The sequence below is a fragment of the Pan paniscus genome, chromosome 18 (assembly GCF_029289425.2).
Source record: "Pan paniscus chromosome 18, NHGRI_mPanPan1-v2.0_pri, whole genome shotgun sequence".
Taxonomy (NCBI): domain Eukaryota; kingdom Metazoa; phylum Chordata; class Mammalia; order Primates; family Hominidae; genus Pan; species Pan paniscus.
The window spans coordinates 79,619,435-79,647,099 of NC_073267.2; the positions used below are offsets into that span (position 1 = coordinate 79,619,435).

The following is a 27,665-nucleotide window of genomic DNA, read 5'->3' on the forward strand; positions in this document are numbered from 1 at the left end:
GGGGAACTGGGACGCCGCGCAACTGCCGGGAAAGCGGCCCACGGGGTGGCTGAGCATAAAGCCCCGTGGCCCGGCCAGGGCATCCGTCCTCCCAGAAGCACACCAGTGGGAAGAGGGCCTGTGCCCGTGAGAGCCTGCACGGATGGGGATGTCGGCTGCTTGGTTCACGGTGCCCCAGGCGAGAGGAGCCGGACGTGAGAGCAGGGACTAGAGGAATGAACTGTGGTAGAGTCGTCCTGACAGGTGCAGGGCGGGAGTGACCACGGGGGGCGTGGGGGACTGCGGAGGGGGCTGCGCGCCACAGCAGGGATTGCAGTGCAGCTATGGGAAAGGACGCTCTCCGGCTGGCGCACCTGTGCAGCTGGAGGGGCCAGGCCCTGCAGGACGCACAGGCACGTGCCGGCTCCCGTGATGAGGATCCTGACGGAGCTCAGCCCTGGCCACCTGGAAGGGCGTCCCGGTGCGGTGGGAGGGAACGAGCTGGGTGCAGCACCGGGCCCTCGGGCTGGTGCTAGTCCCATGCTTTTGACCTCATGAGACCATTCTGGCTCACAGGCTATGCAGGTTTCAAACCCCAAGCGCTCAACACCCAGGGATGGGGGGATGTGTGAGCCTTCACATCTGTGCTCCTCACCATGTGCAAGACACACCGTAATGACCCAGTGGCAGGGATGGAGCATCAAATCTATCCAGCCCTACAGGCTAGCGTCTAATGTGTCCAGACCTACAAGCTGGAGTGCAGTGTGTGATCACAGCGTGATCCATTTTTTATTTTACTTGTTTTTCGAGACACGGTCTTGCTGTTGCCCAGGCTGGAGTGCAGTGTGTGATCACAGCTCAGTGCAGTCTCAACTTCACGGGCTCAAGCAATCCTCCCACCTTAGCCTCCCAAGTAGCTGGGACCACAGGTGCGCGCTATCATGCCTGGGTAATTTTTTAAATTTCTACAATGAAGTCTCACTATGTTGCCGAGGCTGGTCTGGAACCCTTGGCCGCAAGCCATCCTCCCGCCTTGGCCTCTCAAAGTGCTAGGACTACAGGGATGACACTGCAACCAGAGACAGCTGCACCCCCGGCGTCTGGGGGATGAGAACTGAGTGGGAGAGTGCTGGGCACACAGTCCCCCCCACCACACCAAACCCAAAAATTACCTCCAAATGAATTAGCTAATAATTTAAAATAATCCTAAAGTAAATGGAGATAATCAACTCTAAAATGCAAACGATATAAAGGAAAGCAGTTTTACCTGAATGTTACAAAATCCTTATCAGAAAGGGAATAAAACATCAGATACCCTGATCTGACTTTTAAAAGTCTTTTCGTGATCGACACACAGAAAGACCAACTCCTTGTGGGGCCCGGCAACGCAGCGGCACGCCCACCCGCACGGCCAGGACAGGGAACGAGGCCGCCAGCCCTGACAGTCCCTTCCGGCCCTCCGCAGTCCACTACGGCGACGGCCCCCAGGCCTCCTCCCCGTGGCTCCGGTTCACCTTTTCCAGGACACGGCAACGGGACCCGGCCATCTGCGGACTTTTAGACCTGGCTTCCCTTGCTCAGCACGCGCGTGTGGGACTCACACACCTTGCTCTGTGTGGATCGTCTGCCCGTGTACTGCTGAACCCTATTCCATTATGGCTCTGCTGACCTCAGAGTAGCTCCCTGAGCAGGAAACACCACCGGCCCCAAGGCCCACGTGATGGTGCTGCTGAGCGGGGACTCACGAGGCGGACAAAGTCCCGAGCGTCTACACTCGCACAGGGCACGCCGACACCGACCAACGGGTGTGAGAGGACAAAGGAGGACGCCACAACCATGGCCAGCAAGTTCAGCACGCGTTTCTCGGCGGGTGACGGGACAAGAGGACAATCTGCAGACCTGTAAAGATGTGAAAACACTGCCGAGCTACGTGAGCGAGTGACATCGCGGAGCCGGAGGAGTCTTCGGGGTCACATGAACCAGTGGTGGGCTTTGGCTCGGAGCCCCCACCCAAGTCTCACGGGGAACTGTGATCATGAGTGTTGGAGCAGGGCTCTGCTGGGGGGTGACTGGGTGATGAGGGTGGACAGCCCCCTTGCTGCTCTCGTAATCCTGAGTTCTTGTGAGATCCGATGGTCTAAAAGTGGGTGGCAGTGGCCGGGCACGGTGGCTCACGCCTGTCATCCCAGCACTTTGAGACGCCAAGGCGGGTGGATCACCTGAGGTCAAGAGTTCGAGACCAGCATGGCCAACATGGTGAAACCCCGTCTCTCCTAAAAATACACAAATTAGCCGGGTGTGGTGGCGCATGCCTGTAATCCCAGCTACTCGGGAAGCTGAGGCAGGAGAATTGCTTGAACCCAGGAGGTGGAGGTTGCAGTGAGGTGAGATGGTGCCATTGCACTCCAGCTTGGGTGACAGAGCAAGACTCTGTCTCCAAAAAAAAAAAAAAAAAGAGAAAAGATGATACAGACAGCCTGTGTTTATTGAAACAATTCATGCTGTCGTTAAAAACCTTCCCACAGAGAAAACTGTCCCAAATGGCTTCACTGATGAGTTCTACCAAACATTCAAATAAAAATAACACCCATTCTAAACAAATGGCTCCAGAAAAGTGAATTCTAAAGGACATTTTCCAAGCAGCTCTCCGAGGCCAGCATCCCCCCGATGCTAAACCAGACCAAGCTATCACAAGAAAAGGAGACCGCAGGCCAGTCCTTCCGAGCGCAGATGCAACCCCTTGCAAGGCCTGGCAATGTGGACCCAACACATAGGAGAAGTGTGACACCGTGTGGTGGACTGGGGGCTGGGGGCTCACCCAAAGACTGGGGCTCACCCAGGGACCAGGTGCTCACCCAAAGACCGGGGGCTCGCCCAAACACCAGGGGCTCACCCAAAGACTGGGGACTCGCCCAAAGACCGGGGGCTCGCCCGAAGACTGGGGGTTCACCCAGGGACCGGGGGCTCGCCCAAACACCGGGGGCTCACCCAGGGACCAGGGGCTCACCCAAACACCGGGGGCTCACCCAGGGACCAGGGGCTCACCCAGGGACCAGGGCCTCACCCAAACACAGGCGGCTCACCCAAAGACCAGGGGCTCACCCAGGGACCGTGGGCTCACCCAAACACCGGGGCTCACCCAAACACCTGGGCTGCCTTCACGCTCAGACGTCAGTCAGGTCAAGACCAGTCCTTCATGACTGCAGACGCTACCCCTGCGTGGCCGGGCAATGCACAGCTGATGCACAGAAGAAGCGTGACACGCTGCGGTGGAACAGGGACCGGGGGCTCACCCAAGGACCGGGGCTGCCTTCACACTCAGACTCAGTCAGGTCCATTCACCTTTTAGAGGACCAAAGGAAAACCTCACTGCCCCCTCAATACACGCAGAAATACACACCTAGCATCCCGGACAAACTTCAAGGCACTTTTATAATTTTAAAAAGTAAACTGAGGCCAGGCGTGGTGGCTCATGCCTGTCATCATCCCAGCACTTTGAGAGGCTGAGGCAAGAGGATCCTTCCAGCCCAGGAGTTCCAGACCAGCCTGGGCAACATAACAGAACCCTGTCTCTACCAAAAAAGAAAAAATCAGCCAGGTGTGGTGGCGGGTGCCAGTAGTCACAGCTACTCGGGAGGGCTGAGGTGGGTGGATCACTGGAGCCCAGGACGTCGAGGCTGCAGTGAGCTGAGATCATGCCACTGCACTCCCGCCCGGGGGCAGAATGAGAACCTGTCTCAAAAAAAAAACAAGAGCTCCCAGCAAACAAGAAACCAAAAGGGAAGGGGCCTCCTGAGTCTGATGAAGGACGCCAGGCAGGGCCGCTGCGTCAGGGACGACTTGAGCCCGAGGCGGGAAGGGGCGTGCTCTCCACCGCCTCGGCCGCTCCACCTCACTCACGCTTGTGTGACACGCACCCGCCTCGGCCGCTCCGCCTCACCCTCACATGCCCGCAGTACCACCTCGGCTGCTTCACGTCCCACGCGTGACACGCACCTTGTGCACCAGGCCCATGTCGTCCATGGTGGCCCTCTCGTGGGGGAACCGGGCGAAGGTGCTCTCGATCTTGCTGATGACGGCATCCACGTTGATGGAGTCCTGCGGGTGTCCTCTGGGGAAGTAGAAGGTCGGAATGCTTTGGCTCGTGGCCGGGGGCAGAGGCTCTTCTTTCCGCGTCTGAACCTGAAGAGTCGACAGACAGCGCTCAGTTAGAACCTGGGAGCGTTGAACGCCTTCTTCACCCGGACAACACACGGGGCCTCTCTAGGGCCAACGGTGCTGAGGCCACCTGATCCCAGCCGGGAGAGGACACACTGCAATCCCTGCGGGGGACCACACACGTACTCCACTGCAGGGCACACCTTCACCCAGGAGGCCACACCATGCTGCCATGGACCCCACTCTGGGTGGCTGCTCTGTGCCACTGAGCCCCCACCACACCGAGCAGGGCCCTGGGGACAAGGGCAGCTACGTGCCCCAGGAGCCTGAGAGCCCAGCCAGGACCCACTCCCGATTCCCATGAGCCACACCACTGACCCCACCACACCTGGCAGGGACCTGGGGAAAAGGGCAGCCACGCACCCCAGACGCCTGAGAGCTCAGATGTGGAGAGGCACAGGTGCCGTCCACAGGCAACCCTGTCCCTGGAGCCCGGGTGACTCACATTCTGAGAGGCAGAGGCAGGGCAGGCAACCACACAGCCAGGAGAAGGGGTCGACCACCAGGTACTGCTGCGGACACGCCTCAGCCCCTCACCCGGTGCACAGCCCACGCCCACGGGCTCTTGGCCCCACTCAGCACCAGCACTCCCCTCACCCAGTATATCCGCAGGCCCCAGAACACTCACTCAAGAGTCTCCTGCTTGCATCTCTACACAACCTGCGAGGTGGACATTTGATCTCATCCCGTGATGTTAAAACACCGTCTGAAACAGTTAACGGCATCAGCAACCGTACTGCGTCCTCCTCCATCAACTGCCCAAGGGACGGGGCTGCGTCCTCCTCCACCATCAACTACTGAAGGGACGGGGCTGCGTCCTCCTCCTCCTCCAACTACCCAGGGAACGGGGCTGTGTCCTTTCCCATCAACTACTCAGGGGATGGGGCTGCGTCCTCTTCCCCCATCAACTACCCAGGGGACGGGGCTGCGTCCTCCTCCCCCATTAACTACCCAGGGGACGGGGCTGCGTCCTCCTCCCCCATTAACTACCCAGGGGACGGGGCTGCGTCCTCCTCCTCCTCCATCAACTACCCAGGGGACAGGGCTGTGTCCTCCTCCATCAACTACTCAGGGGACGGGGCTGCGTCCTCCTCCATCAACTACCCAGGGGACGGGGCTGTGTCCTCCTCCATCAACTACCCAGGGGACGGGGCTGCGTCCTCCTCCCCCATCAACTACCCAGGGGACGGGGCTGCGTCCTCCTCCATCAGCTACCTAGGGGACGGGGCTGTGTCCTCCTCCATCAACTACCCAGGGGACGGGGCTGTGTCCTCCTCCTCCTCCATCTACTACCCAGGGAACGGGGCTGCATCCTCCCCTATCAACTACTCAGGGGACAGGGCTGTGTACTCCTCGACCAACTACTCAGGGGACGGGGCTGCGTCCTCCTCCATCCACTACCCAGGGGACGAGGCTGCGTCCTCCCCTATCAACTACTCAGGGGACGGGGCTGTGTCCTCCTCCATCAACTACCCAGGGAACGGGGCTGTGTCCTTCCCCATCAACTACTCAGGGGACGGGGCTGCATCCTCCCCTATCAACTACTCAGGGGACGGGGCTGTGTCCTCCTCCATCAACTACCCAGGGAACGGGGCTGTGTCCTTCCCCATCAACTACTCAGGGGACGGGGCTGCGTCCTCCCCTATCAACTACTCAGGGGACGGGGCTGTGTCCTCCTCCATCAACTACCCAGGGGACGGGGCTGCATCCTCCTCCTCCATCAACTACCCAGGGGACGAGGCTGCGTCCTCCCCCACCAACAACTCAGGAGACAGGGCTGTGTCCTCCTCGACCAACTACCTAGGGAATGGGGCTGCGTCCTCCTCCTCCATCAACTACTCAGGGGACGGGGCTGTGTCCTCCTCAACCAACTGCCATGGAGGAGGGGTCCAGGGAGGAAGTCCCCATACCAATGGACCACAGCTCAGGGCCTTTGCACCCACAATCCTGACTGCCTGGATCAATCCAGGACTGGGTCCAAGCTCCAGTGTCCTCACAGAGAAAACAGCCCACCCAGCCACTCCCACAGGACCCTCACCGCAGGTCACAAGGGTGCCACAGTCAGCGCCCCAACTGTCCCCACCCTGCTACTGCCACAGGATCCTCACCGCAGGTCACAAGGGTCCCACAGTCAGCGCCCCAACTGTCCCCACCCTGCTACTCCCACAGGACCCTCACCCCAGGTCACAAGGGTCCCACCGACAGCGCCCCAACTGTCCCCACCCTGCTGTCCCTACAGGACCCTCACCCAAGGTAAGACTCAGTTGTTTTTCTCTGATCCCCATGTAGGAGGAACAGAGGCCGCCTCCGTAACCTGGGGCAGAGCAGGCTCCCCGCAGGAGGTGCTGACTGAGTGCTCCTTCAGCACAGCTTTACCTGAAGGGCACACCCCTTCCCTGTGATTCAGAACGTGACCTCTGTGTCCTGGGGCAGGAGGTCCCTGCATCTCCCCGAGTCCACCATCCCACAGTGCATCTCCCCGAGCCCGCGATCCCACAATGCATCTCCCCGTGCCCACGATCCCACAATGGATCTCCCCGAGCCCACGATCCCACAGTGCATCTCCCCGAGCCCACAATCCCACAGTGCATCTCCCCGAGCCCACAATCCCACAGTGCATCTCCCCGAGCCCACAACGCATTCCCGCAGTGCATCTCCCCGAGCCCACGATCCCACAGTGCATCTCCCCGAGCCCGTGATCCCACAATGCATCTCCCCGTGCCCACGATCCCGCAGTGTATCTCCCCGAGCCCACGATGCCACAGTGCATCTCCCCGAGCCCGCGATCCCGCAGTGCATCTCCCCGAGCCCACGATCCCGCAGTGCATCTCCCCGAGCCCGCGATCCCACAGTGCATCTCCCCGAGCCCGCGATCCCACAGTGCATCTCCCCGAACCCACAACGCACTCCTGCAGCGGCACCTTCCAGTCTCTCGCTGCGGGGGTCCCACTGTGGAGCCTGCGGCTCTTCCCCCTTCATCACGCTGGGTTCACACAGCTCTGCTATTTGGGGTACGGAACTGACCCCGCGAATATTCTGCAGTGAGCTCTCGGGCTCCTGTGTTTGGCAATATAGCAAATGACCTGGGTACACAAACCAACCTTCCTGCTGAAAACTGCCAAGAACCCTGGACAGAGTAGTTGACAAACGTCTTCTAGACGGCGCCCACAGGCTGGCAGGAAAGGAGGACACCTCAGGCCACAGCTGCCTGGAAGGAGGAACCCGGGGAAGGTCGTGGAGCCTGAACAGGCTCTGCCTTCAGAAGCGTGGGCCGAGCGGGCTCACCCGAAATCTCTCACAGCCTCGCAGAACTCTGAGGAAGAACAGGCAAAACACAGGGTCCTCCGGGGAAGCTCCCAGAACACATCACCTTCAGTGGGAAGAATGAGCTCCAAGTAAATCCCCAGCGCGCCTCCGGCCCCAGGAATGAAAGATGCAGCCTTCACCTGGAGCTGCTGGTACGAGCTGGGCAGGGGGCAGTTCTCCCCCGAGAACTGACGGCTACAGCCGACTCTCCTGCAGGTTTGCAAACCAAACTCACGTCACCAGGATGATGCAAAAACCCTCAAACCGGCCGGGCGCAGTGGCTCATGCCTGCAATCCTGGTGCTTTGAAAGGAGGCTGAGGGGGGCAGACTGTCTGAGCTGAGGAGTTCAAGACCAGCCTGGGCAACATGGCAAAACTTCATCTCTACTAAAAAAAAAACAAAAAAAACAAAAAAAAACAGAAAACAAAAAACAAAAAGAGTATCAAAAAAATTAGCCGGGTGTGGTGGCACATGCCTGTACTCCCAGCTACTTGGGAGGCTGAGGCAGGAGAATCGCTTCAACACAGGAAGCAGAGGTTACAGTGAGCTGAGATCGCACTACTGCACTCCAGCCTGGGCGACAGAGTGAGACTCTGTCTCAAAGCAAAACAATAAAAAAAATTAACCAGGCATGGTGGCGGGCGCCTGTAATCCCAGCTACTTGAGAGGCTGAGGCAGGAGAATCGCTTTAACCCGGGAGGCGGAGGGTGCGGTGAGCTGAGGTCGCACCACTGTACTCCAGCCTGGGTGACAGAGTGAGACTCTGTCTCAAAAAAAAAAAAGAGTGAGACGAATACTTGGACATTTTTAGCCCCAAATTTACAGAGAGCATGCACCCCATTAACAGACACTCTATGGGGCAAAAGCTGAGGAAACGCAGCAGGGAGAAGCCAAGAGCTCCCAAAGGGAGGGTTGGAATTGAAAGGGATGAAGAGCAGGTCAGCGGTAATGAGTGGGAAAACCCCGGCAGCTGACCACATAAATCAGTGATAACAATGTATGTTCAATTTAAAAAACATAAATCAGTGAAAACAACGTATGTTCAATTTAAAAAAAAAAACTCAATACAACAGCCTGTCAGTGACATGGTGACTGGATGAGTGTGAGACGGTTTGTGAGTTGGAGGAAAAGATACTGATTAATATTTGGCTTTGAAAAATTTAGTCGACGTTCCTTTTTTTTTTTCTTTAAAGAGAGGGGGTCTCGCTATGTTGTGCTGGCTGGTCTTCAACTCCTGGCCTCCAGCGATTCTCCTGCCTCAGCCTCCCAAGGCGCTGGGATCACAGGTGTGACGCCCCGTGCCCGGCCAGCCGTTGACATTTGTAGGATAAACAGTGAGCTAGTAGAAAGCGTGTACTCCAAACGAGAGAAAAGGCGACTGAGCTGAAAAAGAGCGGGAGACAGAGGTGCAGGATGATACGGTCACAGTCCATCACACGGATGAGCGGGCAACATCGACCTCAATGCACTGAGTGCTCTAGTTACAAGACAAAGGTCTAACTGCAGAAAGAAAACAGCATTCACATACACGGGAGACACAGAGGACAGAAAGACATGGGAGATATATGTGACTTAAGGACCCAGAGGCTACACATTTTTTTTTTGAGATGGAAAAAGAGCAGGCAGACAGTAGAGAAAGCTGGTGTCGCTGTATTAACATCCATGAAGTGACACAAGGTGATGGACAGACCTGGAGACAGACAGGCCACCAAGGAACGCCGAAGAGGTCAGTCAGGGGAAGACAGGATGATGCTAACTTTATCCATGCCTGACAACGCGGCCTCGGCACTCATCAAGTAAACACCACTGGACACAAACTCAGCCCGCCAGGAAAGGCGGAGCCCACCCACCCCGGGCACAGACACGGAGAAGGCTGGGACCACCCACCCAGGGCACCGACACGGGGAAGGCCGGGACCACCCACCCCGGGCACAGACACAGAGAAGGCCGGGACCACCCACCCTGGGCACCGACACGGGGAAGGCCGGGACCACCCACCCCGGGCACAGACACGGAGAAGGCCGGGACCACCCACCCTGGGCACCGACACGGGGAAGGCCGGGACCACCCACCCCGGGCACAGACACGGAGAAGGCCGGGACCACCCACCCAGGGCACCGACACGGGGAAGGCCGGGACCACCCACCCCGGGCACTGACACGGGGAAGGCTGAGTCCACCCACCCCGGGCACTGACACGGGGAAGGCCGGGACCACCCACCCTGGGCACCGACACGGGTACGGCTGAGTCCACTCACCCTGGGCACCGACGGGGGGAAGGCCGGGACCACCCACCCTGGGCACCGACGGGGGGAAGGCCGGGACCACCCACCATGGGCACCGACGCGGGGACGGCCGAGTCCACTCACCCTGGGCACTGACACAGGGAAGGCCAGGACCACCCACCCTGGGCACCGACGGGGGGAAGGCCAGGACCACCCACCCTGGGCACCGACGGGGGGAAGGCCGGGACCACCCACCCTGGGCACCGACGGAGGGAAGGCCGGGACCACCCACCCTGGGCACCGACGGGGGGAAGCTGGGCCCACCCACCCCGGGCACTAATAGACGAGAGACGGAACAAACAACACAACCACCCCATGCGGGCACGGGAGATTTCCAAGTTTAATCTCATGGACAGAAATAGACTCGGCCCCAGCACAGCTGCAGAGCACACATTCTTTTCAACACACACAGCTCACTTGGGAACTGGCCACCTCTCGGGCCGAGCAGCAGGTCTCAGGGGATTCTGAAGGAATCACAGGGACTGCTGCCCTGCCCCGAATGTAGCCGGTGAGGCCAGGCATCTACGGTAAACACAGAAGGAGCAAAAACAGGTGCGTGTGTGTGGAAGAATTCTAAAGCCAGCCGCCTGTTCATTAAAAAGTTCAGACAAACCAGAGGGACCTGTGGCGGCCAGGTCATCTACTTTAAATCCTCCTCAGTACGTGTACTTTAAAAAGTACTTCGTAAAGCGCCCGTCACCCAAAGCACACTGATAAAGGCAACACCCTGCCTCCCAACAAGCTATTTCTGTTGAGGGCACCGAGAAGGCAGCTCCCTGACTCATCACAATTCCAGAAGTCACAGATACATGTCTCGCCCTTCCAGAGTACACCCACAGTTTTGCAAAACACGTCCATATACGACCAAAAACAAAGGCTGAGCCTAACACTGAGGCCGCCTGCCTTTGCGTAGAAGTGCGTGCGCTTGATGGGTGCAGGTGAGTGTACCCCGAGAACACGGGCCATGTGCACCGTGACACATCCTCTCGCGACACCAGCCTCGGGCAGACCCCCGCATGTGCAGAGGGTGCGCACAGCAGGCAGGGCGCGGTGACCAGCAGAAATGACCCTTGCCCCAACGGCAGCAGGACCGGACACCACGATCAAAGCCACAGAGGAGGTGCCGGAGCAGCAGGGGGCCGGCGGAAGGCACGCTCAGTACAGGCTGCAACGCACAGCTGTGCCCCCAGGAGCCCCCGCTCTGCAGCAGGAGGCGGAAACACGGGAGGCTGTGGTATGGAATCAGGGACGGGGGGGTTCGGCCGGGACCCACACTCATGGATTCCAGCTGAGCCCCTCGCCCACCCAGATGATGGCCACCCCCTGGAAGGCAGGGCCTGCTGCAAGCTCTGAGCATTCTTCTCGGCCCAGCACTCGACTCCCAGGGACCCTCCGAGAGGGCTGGTAGAGGGCTGCCAGCTACACCTGCAAACCACACGCTGGACGGCTAAACACAGGAGTCAAAAAGGTCGGTGTTTACACAGAGGAGCCGAACACGGAGATGAGAGGCCCCACGTGTGGGTTTAAAAATCCCCTCTCTAGCAAAGAGGGAGAACTGGTGTGGAGGGGTCAACACAGAAACGCAGCAGGTCCAGGTGTCTGAGTTGGCCAGAGCTCACGTGGGCTAACATTCACTCAGACACATGACTGCAGCCGAGCAACCGGGCCTCAACGGACACTGAGAGACGTCGGCTGGGGCCTGCACCCACACCTGCAGCCCAGGCACTGGCGCCTGCACCCACGGCTGCAGCGAGGTGTGAGTCTCCACAGAGCTCGGAAGGCTGGGCTGGGGAACGTGGGGATCATTCTGTCCACCAGCCAACGGGTGACAGTGGATGCCACGCAACACAGCGAGGGGAGGATCCGGCACCCTCCCTGCGTCCGCAAGCCCCTGGCGGATGCTCCTGAGCTTGGTCTTCTGTGTGGACGTTCCCACCCGGGCTTCTGTTTCCCGTTAACCCCTCTTGCTGCAGCTCCCTGCCAGGTGGGGAACCCAAGCCCTGCCTTCTCCCTGCCACTGCCCAGGGAGTGGCATCCTGGGCAGCGTCCTGGCCAAACCAAAGGCTGCAAGGGTTTTGGTGACCACTGGCCTTGGGAGGGGAATGGCACGTGCCCTGGCGGTGAGAGCAGGAGGTGCGTCAGGGACGCCCAGAGCCCAGGCTGTCACCACACTGAAGTCAGTTCCAAGTACAGTGGGGCTGCCGCGTAGGGGACGGCGCTTTCAGCCGTGCGTGGTGCTGTGCAGGGTCTGTGCGTCCACCCGAAGGACCCCGTGGGGACGCTGGACAGTGTCTGTGTGACCAGGACAGGTGAAGAGGGGTGTCTGTGTGCTGAGTCAGTGTGTGGGGAGCGGGAGAGTCACTCCCCAGGCGGGGAGGGCCAGGCTAGGCAGCACGGCTGTCCTGGGCTGGGAACAAGGTCTGAGCTGTCCTGCTGTTGCCCGGGGACAGAAGGCCCGAGAATCCCTGGGCAGGAGGCGCAGGCAGTGGCTCCAGCAAGAAGAGCTCAGCCAAGCAGCTGCACGGCCCCACTCCAGGTACATGCTGGGTCCTACAGTGAGAGCATGAGCCGTGTAACACGCCATCGTCACACGGGAGCCTCCCCAGACCCACGGTGAGAGTACGTGTAACACACTATTGTCACACGGGAGCCTCCCCGGACCCACGGCGTGAACGCATGCTGTTCCGTTCCCAAGGCCGGCGGTCGCTGAACGCCCCCATCCCCCCGAGTTTGGTTTGTCAAGGATGCCGGTGACAGGGAAGTGGGCAGTGGCAGGCAGGAGGAGGAGCTTGGGTTCACCACCTGGGCAGGCAGCACCCGCCAGGAGGTTAGTGGGAACACAAGCCCAGGCAGGATGTCGCACAGTCAGAAGATCAAGCTCAGGAGCACCCACCAGGGGCTCGTGGGTGCGGCCAACGTTGGCCGCGGAAGGCTGTGCCCGTCAGAGGACCCCTGAAAACAGTACTGTGCTGCCCGGCCGGGAGCGTCCGAAGGCAGAGGTGCGGCACCCCAACACGTCCAGTGGCTCCAACACGGGTGCTCCCTGACAACCCTGAGGGTGTGTCCAAGTGGGGTGGACCCAACAGACAGAGCCCACACTCATGCGCGGAGTGAAAGTAGCCAGAAAACGTCCCCTTCTCCCCCAACACCACCCCCACAAATACCCCAAAATATGCCTGTAATTCCTCCACCACCCCTCAGACAACACGCATTTCACACGTCTGTCCTCACTCCCTAAAAACGTGGAAACCTATTTTCTGTAAAATGAAGCAAACTTCTGTAAACGGAATTCATGATTTACCAGAAACTGACTTTTAAAAAATAAACAGTCCTCACAGGTGCATCGTCACCACAGCCCCCCACAGAAGAGCCAGGGCCCCACGGCAGGGCTGAAGGGCTTCCTCATCCAGCCACGTGCGAGCTAATCACCTCATTGACTCTGCGACCAGCGAGCCCGCACCGCCCAGCACCTCCCACCATCTAGAGCAAATCCGGCACGAGGCTGATCTCACTCTTCGCAGGTTAAGAGGATTTTAAAGACACCAGCCTCGCCCTTACCCACTTACAGGCAAAATGTCAAAACCTGGAAGACAGAGGTCAAAAACTCCGAAGGAGTGCAAAACTTGATGTGAGATCTTACGGAAAACATTTCAATTAAAATATCAAAAGAAAGAAGTGGGTCTTCCTCCCCCTTCAAGCAGGATGCCTTGGTTCAGCTTGATGTTAGGCCACTAGTTCCAGACTCTTGGAACTGAGTTTGAAAAGCGCGTCTGATGTGCCACGTGGGTGTGAGGCGCCCGCCACGCACACCCTGTCTGGATGAGATTCGGATCAGATTCGGCCGCAGCCAAACCCTAAATTCTCAAATTATACCGGGATTGTCACAGGAAGACTCTTACACGTTTAAATCACATGGTACTCGTAAAACTAACCCATACAATATACACGCGGTACAGACACAAATTTTACTTCCCTGAGCACTTATGAGAACTGAAATTAAATTTCAAAGCCAGCTGGGGCGGAGGCTCACGCCCCTACTCCCAGCACTTTGGAAGGCCCAGGTGGGCGATCACCTGAGGTCAGGAGTTCAAGACCAGCCTGGCCAACATGGTGAAACCCCGTCCCTACTAAAAATGCAAAAATTAGCTGGGCGTCGTGCTGCATGCCTGTAATCCCAGCTACTCGGGAGGCTGAGGCAGGAGAATCACTTGAACCCAGGAGGTGGAGGTTGCAGTGAGCCGAGATAGCGCCGCTGCACTCCAGCCTGGGAAACAGAGAGGCTTCGTCTCAAATAAATAAATATAAATATAAATAAATAAATTTCAAAGCCACTGAGTTACTGAATAAAACCGCGCTGCATAAATAGTCCGGTACGTGAGTGATATCTCAACCGACTCTTAAGTTAGCCAGTGGGAAGGAATGCTGGGTATTGCAATAACACCGGGAAAGTTTCACCCACCCGACGCCTTTACGAAGGGTGAAGGAGTTTCCCGATGTTTATTACCAGCAATGCAAGGTATATTTAAATTAAAAATCTGTCTGCAGCGAACACTCCCAGGCGCTGACGGCTCACCCCCCTTGGTTGATCACAGCAAGGCGCGCACTCACAGCCAAAACTCCCGGGAAAGGAGCGAGTGCTCTTTTCAAAGCCTGGTTTTCCTAACAGGCTTGGCACCGCTTCCCACAGAGCAGCACCCGGTTTTCGGCGGCGTGCGGCCCGAGCGGGTCCCCTGTGCCCACAACTGGCCCTGAAAATCTGGCGTTTGGGCCCCGCCACGCAACAACGGGTGCACGGCCAGCAGCGGCGAGCGGGGGCCCACGCGGGGCCGGGAGGGCAGGGCTCGCCGGGCCGGGAGGCCTCGCCCGGTGTCGGGCAGCCGCGGGGCGCGCGGGGCTGACCTGCTGGAAGGCCTTCAGCCGCTTCTTGAACCGAGAGGGCAGCACGAAGTCGCAGCCGCGGGCCAGCGAGGCCAGCTCCTGGCACAGGTCGGGGTCCTGGCGCAGCGAGCGCTCGCGGAGTCGCATGCCGTCGGCGCGCAGAGCTCTCCGCGGGCCGGGCCGGGCCGGGCGCCGCGCTCTCGGGGCAGGGCTGGGCCGGGGCCGGCGGGGCGCTGCAGGCGTGGCCCGGGCTCAGCGCGCTCCATGCGTCGCCCGCCAGGCGCTCTGGGGCCGGGGTCCGCGCCGCGCGCATTCCTCAGGCTGAGGAGGGCGCATGGCGCCGGGGGTGGGGGCGGCCGCCTCTCCCGACCCGCGACTGTGCAGACCCGGCTGCTCCCGGCGCTGCTCTCCTCTCCTCCTCCTCGCTCCCCGCACTGCCCTCCGCTCCCTCCGGTCCTCTTCTCTCCTCTCCCCGTTCGGCTGGGCCGGCCGGCCGGGCAAGGGGGCGCTTTCTGCACCGCGGCAGCCGTCACGTGGCTCGCCCTGGAGCGCGCATCAACAGGTCCCCGAGAGGAGAGCCTGGGCGGAGCGCGCCTCAACAAGTCCCCGAGAGGAGAGCCTGGGCGGAGCGCGCCTCAACAGGTCCCCGAGAGGAGAGCCTGGGCGGAGCGGGCATCAACAGGTCCCCGAGAGGACAGCCTGGGGACGGCCTCGGGGACCCAGGCGAAGGCGCTCCCCGCGAGAAGTGAGGTTCCCCCCACCCCCCACAACACCAGAGCTGGCTGCAGGCTCGGTGCCGGCTCCGGCTTGCCCCTCCAGAGCGCAGGGCACGCCAGGTGCAGCTGCACCTCCACAAACACGCACCGCAGCCCAGACATCCCGGCAGCCCGGCATCAAAGTGCGCCGGCATCTCCGCCCCTCCCCAAACTTCAGGAGTTTCTAGAATACAGCTAAGCTGCAGTGGGCATCCAGGATCTCGTCTTCTCTGCCACTGCTCACTGTGATAACTGCGCTTGTTTGCAATCGTATTTAGAACAAGAAAAGAAGGGCGGTGGAAAAGGGGGACGGGCAACTTTAAATGAGGATGAGCTGACATTCCGGGGGCCTGCACCTTGATCCCACCGGGAAGGAGACAGGATACCTTCGGGCTGAGGGTCAGAAACTGGCCACATCCCTGCCAAGCTGAACGCTGTCAGCAGAAAGCCTCCCGGGTCCCCGATCAGGAAGGTCCTGCGTGACTGCCTGCATCTGTTACAGTCAATGAACCTCCTTGGACGGGTCACTATCACCCCAAGTCAACAGCGTGCACTGGGCTCTCCCGCTGCCGCACGCTGTTGAGTCTGGAAAAACGCAGGATGACACGGATCTACCACTGTGGGGTCACGCAGAGGAGTTTCCCTGCCCTGAAAAACGTCTGTGTGGCACTGACGCACCCAACCCCCCGCAAGCCCCGATCTGTTTCCTGTCTCCATCGTTTTCCTTTTTCCGAGTGTCCTAGACTTGGAACCAGCAGTCTGCAGCCATCTCAGATTGGCCCTTTCTTCTCCTGCAACCTTTCACACCACCTCTGACGCCCACCACAGCCCCCCACCCGCAAGGCCCCTTCCAACTCTTCTTAGGGGTATGCCCCTCTCCACTTCCTTCTCTTCCACCTCCTTCCCTTCTCCAGCCATCCCCGGATCCCTCCATCCTTCTCACTTCCTTACTGTCCTTGAGGATTCAGAAGTCGGCCTCTGACCCCCTGTAAGTCTCCAAACGGAAGCTTTAAGACAGCACCAGAGGGAATGTGCTCAAACCACCAGGAGACGATTTAAACAAGTGCACCCAGTAACCCACGATGCGGGGCGCAAACTCACAGGGCAGAGGTGTCATCCAGTCACCCACATGCGGGGCGCAAACTCACAGGGCAGAGGTGCCGCCCAGTCACCCACATGCGGGGCGCAAACTCACAGGGCAGAGGTGCCGCCCAGTCACCCACATGCGGGGCGCAAACTCACAGGGCAGAGGTGCCGCCCAGTCACCCACGATGCAGGATGCAAACTCACAGGGCAGAGGTGCCGCCCAGTAACCCATGACGTGGGGCGCAAACTCACAGGGCAGAGGTGCCGCCCCTTCAGTTCAGATCAGCACTACACACGGACGGCCTCCCAAACGCAGCTAGGGGAACCAGATTGGGTGCCAACCTCCTGTGATCTCCCTCCGAAAGTCAAAGATCAAACCCAAAATGCGCGGGAAGTGAGCCAACGGAGGTGCGATCCTCACACTCAGGCAACACACCCTGTCCTGCCACGCCGGGTGACACACACCCTGTCCTGCCACGGCGGGTGACACACACCCCTGCGGACTTTACTGCCAGGTTTCCTCTTTCCGTACAAGACTTTTGGAACACAGCCAGGCACGGTGGCTCATGCCTGTAATCCCAGCACTTTGGGAGGTCAAGGCAGGCAGATCATGAGGTCAGGATTTCGAGACCAGCCAGGCCAACATGGTGAAACCCTGTCTCTACTAAAAATACAAAATTAGCTGGGCATGGTGGCAGTTGCTTGTAATCCCAGCTACTTGGGAGGCTGAGGGAGAAGAATCGCTTGAACTCGGAAGGCAGAGGTTGCAGTGAGCCGAGATCGCGCCACTGCACTGCAGCCTGGGGGACAAGAGCGAGACTTCGTCTCAAAAAGGAAAAAAAAAAAAACAAAAAAAAACAAAAAAGACTTTTGGAAAACAGCCTCAAAATCCTGAAGTGCACACACACACAGAGATTTAACGACTCTGACCTGGAGCCCTCAAACCACCTCTGGATGCAGCCCCACTGCCTCCCTGGAGCCCCTACGTCCTGTCCCGATGCAGAACCCGCACCACCCGCCCCCAATGCAGCCACAGGGCTGTCTACACCGGATGGGGGAGGGACAGGGCTGTTCACACTCGACGGAGCCCCCACGGGGCTGTCTATCCACTACCGTGTACAGGGACGGGGCCGTCCACACTTGACAGGACCACCACGGGGCTGTTTATACACTACTGTGTACAGGGACGGGCCGTCCACACCCAGTGGGGCCGCCATGGGGCTGTCTATACTCTACTGTGTGCAGGGACGGGGCCATCATAGCATTGTTTTTGCACCACAGGCCAGCACGGAATCTGCGAGGCCTGTTTTCAGCCTGTTCCCCCCAAATTCCTACTCTGAAGAGACAACATTGCCATCTGGGCCGATGAAGCCCCTCACGGCACCCGAATCTCCACCGTCCTTCTCCCGTCGGGACACAATCGTACCATCAACCTCTAAAGGCTCCTAAAATGCCCAGAAGACCTTTATGCAAATTTTCATAAAAATCTCTTCACTTTTCATTCTCACTAAACATACATTTGTTCAGACAGCTTGTTTTAGGATAAAAATGTGTCTTCCATGAGCAAACATAACGGCTTTTCTGAAATCCTAGATTTGAAAGGCTTACGAAGGCGACCTGCCCTTTGTGAGAAAATGTTTTTCTGAACATCCAAAGCTAAAAGCATAGCTAGTAACAGGCAAGCCCATGAGACAGGAAGATGGCCCAGAATCCTGTCCTCACCCTGCAGGCGCCGTCTGCAGAGCACAGCTTCCTCCCTGTTTCAAAGGCCCTGAGAGGACAGGCTCCAGCGGATTCAAAACCCGTCCACCTCATCTCAGGAAACGGCATGGTTCTCTCTGTCAACAGAAGGGGAGGGAGGGATGAAGCTCTTTACACAGTTTCCATGGTTGCAGATTCTTGGAGGTTCCAAGAAGGGTTCTGGACACCTTCCTTCCTCCTCACAACGAGACTCTCATCGGTGCCCACTATGAAAACGTGAATAGGTCGTTGTTACGAAGGCAGTGAGAACTGAACGCAGACAGGCACGCACCTGTACAAAAGCTACAGTCCCTGGGCAAGCTCAGGGCTCCCGCACGAAACCTTCAGAAACCCTGAGCTCCTGCCCTGAGGGTTCTGGGTGCTTTTGTCTTACAACATGTTTGTTAAGAACTTCTAATGAAACGTTAAGATAAGCACACCTGTATGTACATGCACCTGTGTGTGTGTATGCATCTATGTATGTGTGTATGCGCCTATGTGTGTATGTGTGTGTATGCACCTGTGTGTGTATGGACCTGTGTGTGTATGCACCTATGTGTGTATGTGTGTGTATGCACCTGTGTATGTGTGTGTATGCACCTGTGTATGTGTGTGTATGCACCTGTGTGTATGGACCTGTGTGTGTATGCACCTATGTATGCCCCTGTGTGTATGCACCTATGTATGTGTGTGTATGGACCTATGTATGTGTATGCACCTATGTGTGTATGTACCTGTGTGTATGCACCTATGTATGTGTATGCACCTATGTGTGTATGTACCTGTGTGTATGTATCTATGTATGTGTATGCACCTATGTGTGTATGTACCTGTGTGTATGCACCTATGTATGTGTGTATGCACCTGTGTATGCACCTGTGTGTATGCACCTATGTGTGTGTGCGGATGGACCTGTGTGTGTATGCACCTATGTGTGTATGCACCTATGTGTGTATGTACCTGTGTGCATGGACCTGTGTATGCACCTATGTGTGTATGCACCTATGTATGTGTGTATGCACCTGTGTGTGTGATGCACATGCACGCCCGTGTTTATCTCCAAATACCCTGTTCTAATGTTCTAGAATGCTGGCACCTGCTCTCATAAAAATCACAGGTTAGGTGGATACCAAAACTGAGTAGCTTCCAGAAATTAGAGAAGAACTAAATAAACAGATAGATACTTAATCAAGGAGGTGCAAGAGGTGTACCCGGGGAAGTACACAACGTTGCTGAACAAAACCTAAATGAATGGAAAGTCCTTTGTTTGTGGATTGGAAAATACTGTTAAGGTATCAATTATCCTAAATTGATCCACAGATTCAAAGCAATCCCAATCAAAATTCCAACAGGCTTTTCTTGCTGGAAAGCAATTTTTAAAGAACAGGCTTGGACTCACAGTATCTGCTTTCAAAATTTGCTAGAAAGTTACACTAATCTGGAAAGTGCCATGAAGGTGAGGGGATGCACATACAGCAACGGGATGGAAATAATAATAAAACAGACGTACGTACTCAACTGACTTTCAACAACACAATTCCACGGGGTGAGAAAAGACTGTTCAATATACGGTGCTGGGGTCATCCAGATACCTCACCTCATACCACGCAGAAAAACTGACCTGAACTGGATCACAGGCCGAAACGCAAACCTAAAACCACGCTGCTTTCTCAAGATAAATATAGGAGAAAATCTTTGACACCTTGAGGTATGCAAACATTTTGTAATAAGACACAAAAAATAAGAGTCATAAAAGAAAAAAGTTGAAAAACTAAACACTTTTCTCTTTGAAAGACACTGAAGAAAACAAAAAGCAAGCCGGACTCCAGAGACATATGCACACACCACACTGTCTTACCAAGGACTTGCCAACAGTTGTATGTAAAGAGCTCTCGCAACTCAGTGAAAACATAACCCAATTTAAAAAGCAAACACACGACCTGAACAGACACTTGACAGTGGGAACCACATGAATGGCAAATAAGCACCTGAAAATTCCTCAGCGTCGCCAGGCCGCAGGGGAATGCAATCAAAATCGTGCAGTACTGGCCGGGTGTGGTTGCCCTCGTCTGTCATCCCAGCACTCTGGGAGGCTGGGGCGGGTGGATCACCTGAGGTCAGGAGTTCAAGACCAGCCTGACCAACATAGTGAAACCCCATCTCTACTAAAAATACAAAATTAGCTAGGCATGGTGGCGGGCGCCTGTCATCCCAGCTACTCGGGAAGCTGAGGGGGGTGGATCACCTGAGGTCAGGAGTTCAAGACCAGCCTGACCAACATAGTGAAACCCCATCTCTACTAAAAATACAAAATTAGCCGGGCGTGGTGGCGGGTGCCTGTAATCCCAGCTACTCGGGAGGCTGAGGCAGGAGACTCACTTGAACTGCAGGAGGTGGAGGTTGTGGTGAGCCGAAATCGCGTCATTGCACTGCAGCCTGGGCGACAAGAGCGAAACTCCATCTGGAAAAAAAAAAAAAAAAAAAAAAAAAAGGCAGCTCATCCACATGAGGTTCTTACTTCCCCTTGTAAGAACTTACTTTAAAGATGCACTTAGGGTCCCCCCTAGCAGAAGCACCCTGGCTTGCAGCATCAGCCCATCGATACTGGCGTTTTCTTTTTTTTTTCTTTTTCTTTTTCTTTTTCTTTTTTTAGAGACAGGGTCTCACTTTGTTGCCCCAGTGGGAGTGCACTGGCACAAACATAGCTCACTGCAGCCTCGAACTCCTGGGATCTTCCTGCCTCAGCCTCACAAGCAGCTGAGACTTCAGGCATGAACCAATATGCCTGGCTGATTTTACTATTTTATAGAGATGGGGGAGTCTCGCTATGTTGCCCAGGCTGGGCTCAAATTCCTGGCCTCAAGTGATCCTCCCTCCTCGGCCTCCCAAAGTGCTGGGATTGAGCCACTGCACCCGGCCAATGCTCACATTTTCTAATTTGTACCAGTTTCTCTTCCCCAAAGACGGGAAGGAGCCACTGCAAGCGCCCCTTTCAAACACAGAATGCAATCTCTCTGTTCAGTAACGATGAAGGCGTAGGTAACGTAAAACAGCCACGGCAGCGCTGGTTAGGTCTGCTTCGGATGCACCACGTGATGTTTTCACAATGGGCATGCCGTTCCTTTCACCCTTGGCTGGGGAGTTCAATGGACCTAGCGTGAACCCTCCTGACAGCTCATACTCCATTCTCTACATGTGTGGGTGAGAAAAAGTTGCTTTATTTATGAAAATCTCTTCCTCTGACCCCAGCATCGCCCCTCCCCAGCCAGAGTTTGTAGCATGGAACTGCATCCTTCACTGTTAACGTGGCCTTGCGTATTCTGTATATGGGATGGACAGGAACAAGCTCTTTTTTTTTTTTTTTTTTGAGACAGAGTCTTGCTCTGTCACCCAGGCTGGAGTGCAGTGGCGCAATCTCAGCTCACTGCAAGCTCTGCCACCCAGGTTCACGCCATTCTCCTGCCTCAGCCTCCGGAGTAGCTGGGACTACAGGTACCCGCCACCATGCCCGGCTAATTTTCTGTATCTTTAGTAGAGAAAGGGTTTCACTGTGTTAGCCAAGATGGTCTCTATCTCCTGACCTTGTGATCCGTCCACCTCAGCCTCCCAAAGTGCTGGGATTACAGGCGTGAGCGACTGAGCCTGGTCTCATTTTCACACTCTGCCCGTCATCCCTCCCAGAATGGCCTCCCTTGGTCCCGCCCCCCATACCCAATAAACTCAGTGCATTTCTCAAGTTCCACTACTCACTTCCTCCTCAAAACTTTCTCCAGGAGAGAAATGATGTCTCCCTGCTTTGAACACCTTTGGAACTTAATTTCCACTTGTTAGAGGCTTCTTGCCTGATTTACAGAATATATCATCCTTTCACATGCACCCAAATGGCCTCGTTTGCACAGACCTGACCTTCCGTCAATATTCCCAGCCCTAGGAGAATTCATGCAAAGTCACAATACTCCCTGCCCTAGGAGAATTCATGCAAAGTCACAATAGTCCCAGCCCTAGGAGAATTCTTGCAAAGTCACACAATTCAAGCATTTACCTTAGCATCTGGCTGTCATTCAACACGTTTAAGGACAAAATGGCAGCTCATTAGCGATCCCACTGAGAAAGCAAGCCATGGAGGGGAACCATCATTACTAGCACACGCTTCTTGAGTCCTGGCCCTCCTCTCACATACAACCTCCTCAGTAAATGAGGGATTTGGGCAAGAGTTCTTAAGGTGCTTCAGGTTTTGCAGCTCACTGGGAAAGTGGACTGGGCCGGAGCTCAACAGATGCGTCCTGGGGCCCTGAGTCCTCTCCTGGATCGGGATCTGGAGGGCCTGAGCCAGACGGTCTCCAAGCTGCCTCCAGCTCTAGTTCACATTTTCATCGACACGTACTTTTGGAAAACGTTCTAGATCCATCAGAAGACGTCGGACATCACCTCAGATTGCCACCCACCTCTCACTCAGCAAGTAGAGAGGCTGGTCCATTTTGGCTGGAAAACTGTGGTGCTACATAAATATCACTTTGTGACATGCTTATTAGTGCTGCTGATGGAAGGCCGGTGTTCAGCTGAAAAATTTCAAATGGTATAAACAAGTTCCAACGGAACATTCTGAATATTTCAGGCTTCCGTAGTATTCTTGGGACACCAGATGCACCAGCCATACAGGTTTCTATAACATCTGGAGCAATGTTTTATCGCTTTAAACTGCATAGTATAAAACGACAGAAAGGATTTTTAAAAATACACGGCTGTCGGCAAGCACGGTGGCTCACACCTGTAATCCCAAAACTTTGGGAGGCCGAGACAGGCGGATCACGAGGTCAGGAGATTGAGACCATCCTGGCTAACACGGTGAAACCCTGTCTCCACTAAAAATACAAAAAAATTAGCCGGGCACCGTGGCAGGCGCCTGTAGTCCCAGCTACTCGGGAGGCTGAGGCAGGAGAATGGCGTGAATCCGGGAGGCGGAGCTTGCAGTGAGCCGCGATTGCACCACTGCACTTCAGCTTGGTGACAGAGCAAGACTCCGTCTCAAAAAAAAAAAAAAAAAAAAACAAAAAACACTGTTGTCCACTTGTAATTACTGGAGATTTACTACCAGATAAAGCAAGAATAAAACCCTTAGGCTCATTAACTAAACTGAGCAGAAGAGATTGCCGAGAAGTGGGTAACAGAAACCAACCTAGAGAACTCGAAACAAACTCTTAACAGTGAGACCAACTCGGGACTATAACTGTGTAAATTAAAAGTAAAACCTGAAGGCTCACAACCGACTAAACAGACCCCCCATTCTTGGCCAAGAGAAACCTTTTTTTTTTTTTTTTTTTTTTGAGACAGAGTCTCACTCTATTGCCCCAGCTGGAGTACAGTGGCGAGATCTTGGCTCACTGCAACCTCTGCCTCCCCGGTTCAAGCAGTTCTCGTGCCTCAGCCTCCCGAGTAGCTGGGCTTACAGGCGCCCGCCACCATGCTCGGCTAGTTTTTGTATTTTTAGTAGAAATGGGGTTTCACCATGTTGGCCAGGCTGGTCTTGAACTCGTAACCTCAAGTGATCCGCCCACTTCAGCCTCCCAAAGTGCTGGGATTACAGGCGTCAGCTACTGGGCCCGGCCCCAAGAGAAATCTTAAAAACTAAGTTCAGGCTGGCGCGGTGGCTCACACCTGTAATCTTATTTTTTTGGGAGGCCAAGGCAGGCGGATCACCTGAGGTCGGGAGTTCGAGACCAGCCTGGCAACATGGAGAAACCCCGTCTCTACTAAAAAATACAAAATTACCGAGGCGTGGTGGTGGGTGCCTGTAATCTCAGCTACTCAGGAGGCTGAGGCAGGAGAATCACTCGAACCTGGGAGGTGGAGGTTGCAGTGACCTGAGATGGCACCACTGCACTCCAGCCTGGGCAACAAGAGCGAAAGTCGGTCTCAAAAAAACACAAAAAAACAAAAAAACAACTAAGTTCCCAGCCATGACTAGATGGGAGTTTGGACACACCTTATTATACCCCTCCTGCTTTGGCAGTTTAAACACAACCAACCAGCAAAAAGGGTAAAATCAACATCGTAAGACTGACAGAACAGACTCTGTGGCAAACAAGACCAAGGGCCACCTGAGGTGAGGGTTAAGTCACACACCGCCTACACTTAAAGAATAAACTACAGTTCCAACTGCCAAAGCATTTCTTTTTCTCCAGCAGCTAAATGTCCTTTTAGGTTATTCACTAGAGACCTCTGCAGAAACTCGTTTTTGAGATTCAACAAGTAAATAAAGGATGTTTTTCTTTTCCTCTATTGCTTATCTTGGCCTCAAGCTCACGCACGCAAGAAGACACTCTCTCTCTCTCTATATATATATATAATTTTTTTTTTTTTTTTTTGAGACAGGGCCTTCCTCTGTTGCTCAGGCTGGTGAGCAGTGGTGCAATCTCAACTCACAGTAATCTCCGACTCCCAGCTTCAGGCATTTCTCCTGCCTCAGCCTCCTGAGTAGCTGAGACTGCAGGTGCGCCACCACGCCTGGCTAATTTGTGTATTTTTAGCAGAGACGGGGTTTTGCCATGTTGCCCAGGCTGGTCTCGAACTCCTGAACTCAAGTGATCTGCCTGCCTCCAACTCCCAAATGCTGGAATCACAGGCGTGAGCCACCATGCCTGACCAATATAAACAATATTAAAACACCTGCAGCTTCCCGTCAGATCTGATGAACAGACCCCTCTGTTCCACCAGCCGTAACTACAGCTTTGACTGGGAAAAGACTGATTCCAGGCCAGGTGTGGTGGCTCACGCCTGTCATCCCAGCACTTTGAGAGGCTGAGGCAGGTGGATCACCTGAGGTCAGGAGTTTGAGACCAGTCTAGCCAACAAGGTGAAAGCCTGCCTCTACTAAAAATACAAAAATTAGCTGGGCGTGGTGGTGTGCGCCTGTAATCCCAGCTACTCGGGAGGCTGAGGGAGGAGAATCGCTTGAACCCGGGAGGCGGAGGTTGCAGTGAGCTGAGATTGCACCATTGCATCTCAGCCTGGGTGAGAGTGAGAATCTGTCTCAAAAAAAAAAAAAAAAAAAGACTGATTGCAATCACTTTATCCTGATAACTACTCACCACGGACTGGTTCTGGCCGGTTGACAGAGGCTGCAGAGTTGCTTCACCTTTTGACCTAGGGGGCCTAACCATAATGCATTTACATGTTAAGTCTCCGCTCCAAGGTGAACTTGGGAGTAGGCAACATGCATCTTTGTTCAATACCCATGCGTCAGGACACCCTTGGTGAATATCCATAGCTCTTCCTATAACTTCTTGAATATGAAGTTGAATCCTCAGCGAGGCCAACCCACTCAGCATAAATTCCCGTCTCATCTTTTCTTCCCTCCAAGTGCTTGTTTTTAGTTTTTTCTTTTTTTTTTCGAGACGGAGTCTTGCTCTGGTGCCCAGGCTGGAGTGCAGCCTCTGCCTCCTGGGTTCCAGTGATTCTCCTGCCTCAGCCTCCCGGGTAGCTGAGATTACAGGTACATTAGCCAGAGGCTGCGCTTCTCACCTGCAGTGTATAATCACCTTCTATGAAATAAATGGCGTTTCTTCTAAGAAATACAGTGGGATTTTGGGAGGCCGAAGCGGGAGGATTGCTTGGACCCAGGAATTCCAGAGCACTCTAGGTAACATAGCAAGACCTCGTCTCTGCAAAAAATAAATAAATAAATAAATAAATAAACAAACAAACAAAAATTAGCCTGGCGTCATGCTGCACGCCTGTAATCCCAGCTACTGGGGAGGCTGAGGCAGGAAGTCCAGCTGTGTTTGCGCCACTGCACTCCAGCCTAGGAGACAGAGCAAGACCGTCTCCAAAGAATTGTAAAATAAATAAAAAACGGACCAGGCGCAGTGACTCACGTCTGTAATCCCAGCACTTTGGGAGGCCGAGGCCGGAGGATCACTTGAGGTCAGGAGTTCGAGACCAGCCTGGCCCACATGGGGGAAACCCAGTCTCTACTAAAAATACAAAATTAGCCAGGCGTGGTGGCACGTGCCCCTAAGTCCCAGCTCCTCCGGAGGCTGAGGCAGGAGAATCGCCTGAACCTGGGAGGCAGAGGTTGCAGTGAGCCAAGATCGCGCCATTGCACTCCAGCCTGGGCAACAGAGCAAAACTCTGTCTCAAAATTAAAACAAATTAAAATAAAATAAAATTGGAAGCCTTTCTACCTTTATAAATTGTGTGATTTTTAGGTTAACAACTGTCAATGACGGAATGTTCAGTACGTGGGACTTTCTTGTCTGTATGTGTGTGGTGGGGGGGTCGGGGCGGGGAACAGACTCAATATGAAACCGTTTTGGGGTCTGACGCTCGCCCACCAGCCTCCACCGCGCAGCCACACGTCCGCTATGCGACCAGAGCCACCCGCGCAGTTGTTAGCAGAAGGAAGAGTAACTTACTACTTTCGTTCCTGCAGATCTACGGGTCCCTCGACCGTGGGGCGCGTTCCTGGGGCTGGAGGCGGCGCCCGCGGGCAGCGCAGGGCCCGGCCCGGGGGTTCCCGGGGGCTCGAGCCCGCTGGGCCTGGGGGCGGCGAGCGGGGCTGTGGGCCAGGCCCCGGGCTGCTCCCCGTCCCCCGCGGTCGGCTGGTCCCGCCCGGGCGCCTTGATCCGGCGCAGGCAGTCCTGCAGCATCCGCTGCGTGCTGGCCTCGCTGAGCCAGTACAGGAACAGCTCGTCCACCTTCATCTTCAGGACCGGCTGCAGCACTTTGCCGGGCGGCATGGCGGGGGCTGGGCCAGGGGCGCCCCCGGACGCCCGCGCCCCGCCCCGCCCCGGGGGCTTCGGTCCGGCCCGGACCGACCTCGGTGATGCGAGCACGGCCGCTGAGGGGGCGCGGCGCAGAGAACAGGGCCCGCACCTCGGGAACTGCGCGGACTCGCGGGGCGCGGGGACCGAGGAGGGGGCGCGGTCCGGCCCGCGCTGCTCAGGGCAGCTTCAAAACGGGCGCGCCGGCCGCGCTCCCAAACAAGGGCGCCCGCGTTCACGTCACTGCGCCGCGTCATCGCGACGATGTCATCACGAGGCGACGCCGCCGCTAGCCACGCGCGCCCCGCAGCCCTCGGAGCTTTTGCAGGAGGCTTTGGTGGGGCCAAGCGGCTGCGGTGAGGACGAGGGAGGGGCTGTGGCGGCCGTACCGCCCGAGCTCTTTCTGCGTTTAGGAGTTTTAGAGGCGCGGCCCATGGCGGCGTGGCAGTCTTAGAGCTGCGGACGTGCGAGCATGCGCAATGCGTGCCTGCCAGAGCGAGGGGAGGGTGGAACCTCCGCATGGAGCATGCGCCGTGCATACCGGTGGAGGCGCGGAGTTCAGGAGGCCGGTCGGGTGAGCATGCGCAGTGGCTGCCCGCGGGGCGCAAGCCAGAGGCTGGGAGGTGTGTGAGCGGGTGGGGCTGGGGGACGGGAGT

At 56.2% G+C, this 27,665-nt stretch overlaps 1 protein-coding gene across 1 annotated transcript in view; it reads right to left on the bottom strand.

Annotated features, from left to right (window-relative positions):
* Nucleotides 1–27,009, bottom strand: part of LOC100970249 (serine/threonine-protein phosphatase 2A regulatory subunit B'' subunit beta) — a 38,317-nt gene extending 11,308 nt beyond the window's left edge. The window contains 2 exon segments of the mRNA XM_034940576.3: nt 3,976–4,161; nt 26,662–27,009. Coding sequence (XP_034796467.3) covers nt 3,976–4,161; nt 26,662–26,985 — 510 coding nt within the window. The 5' untranslated portion in view covers nt 26,986–27,009.
* Between the last annotated feature and the right edge of the window lie 656 nt (nt 27,010–27,665).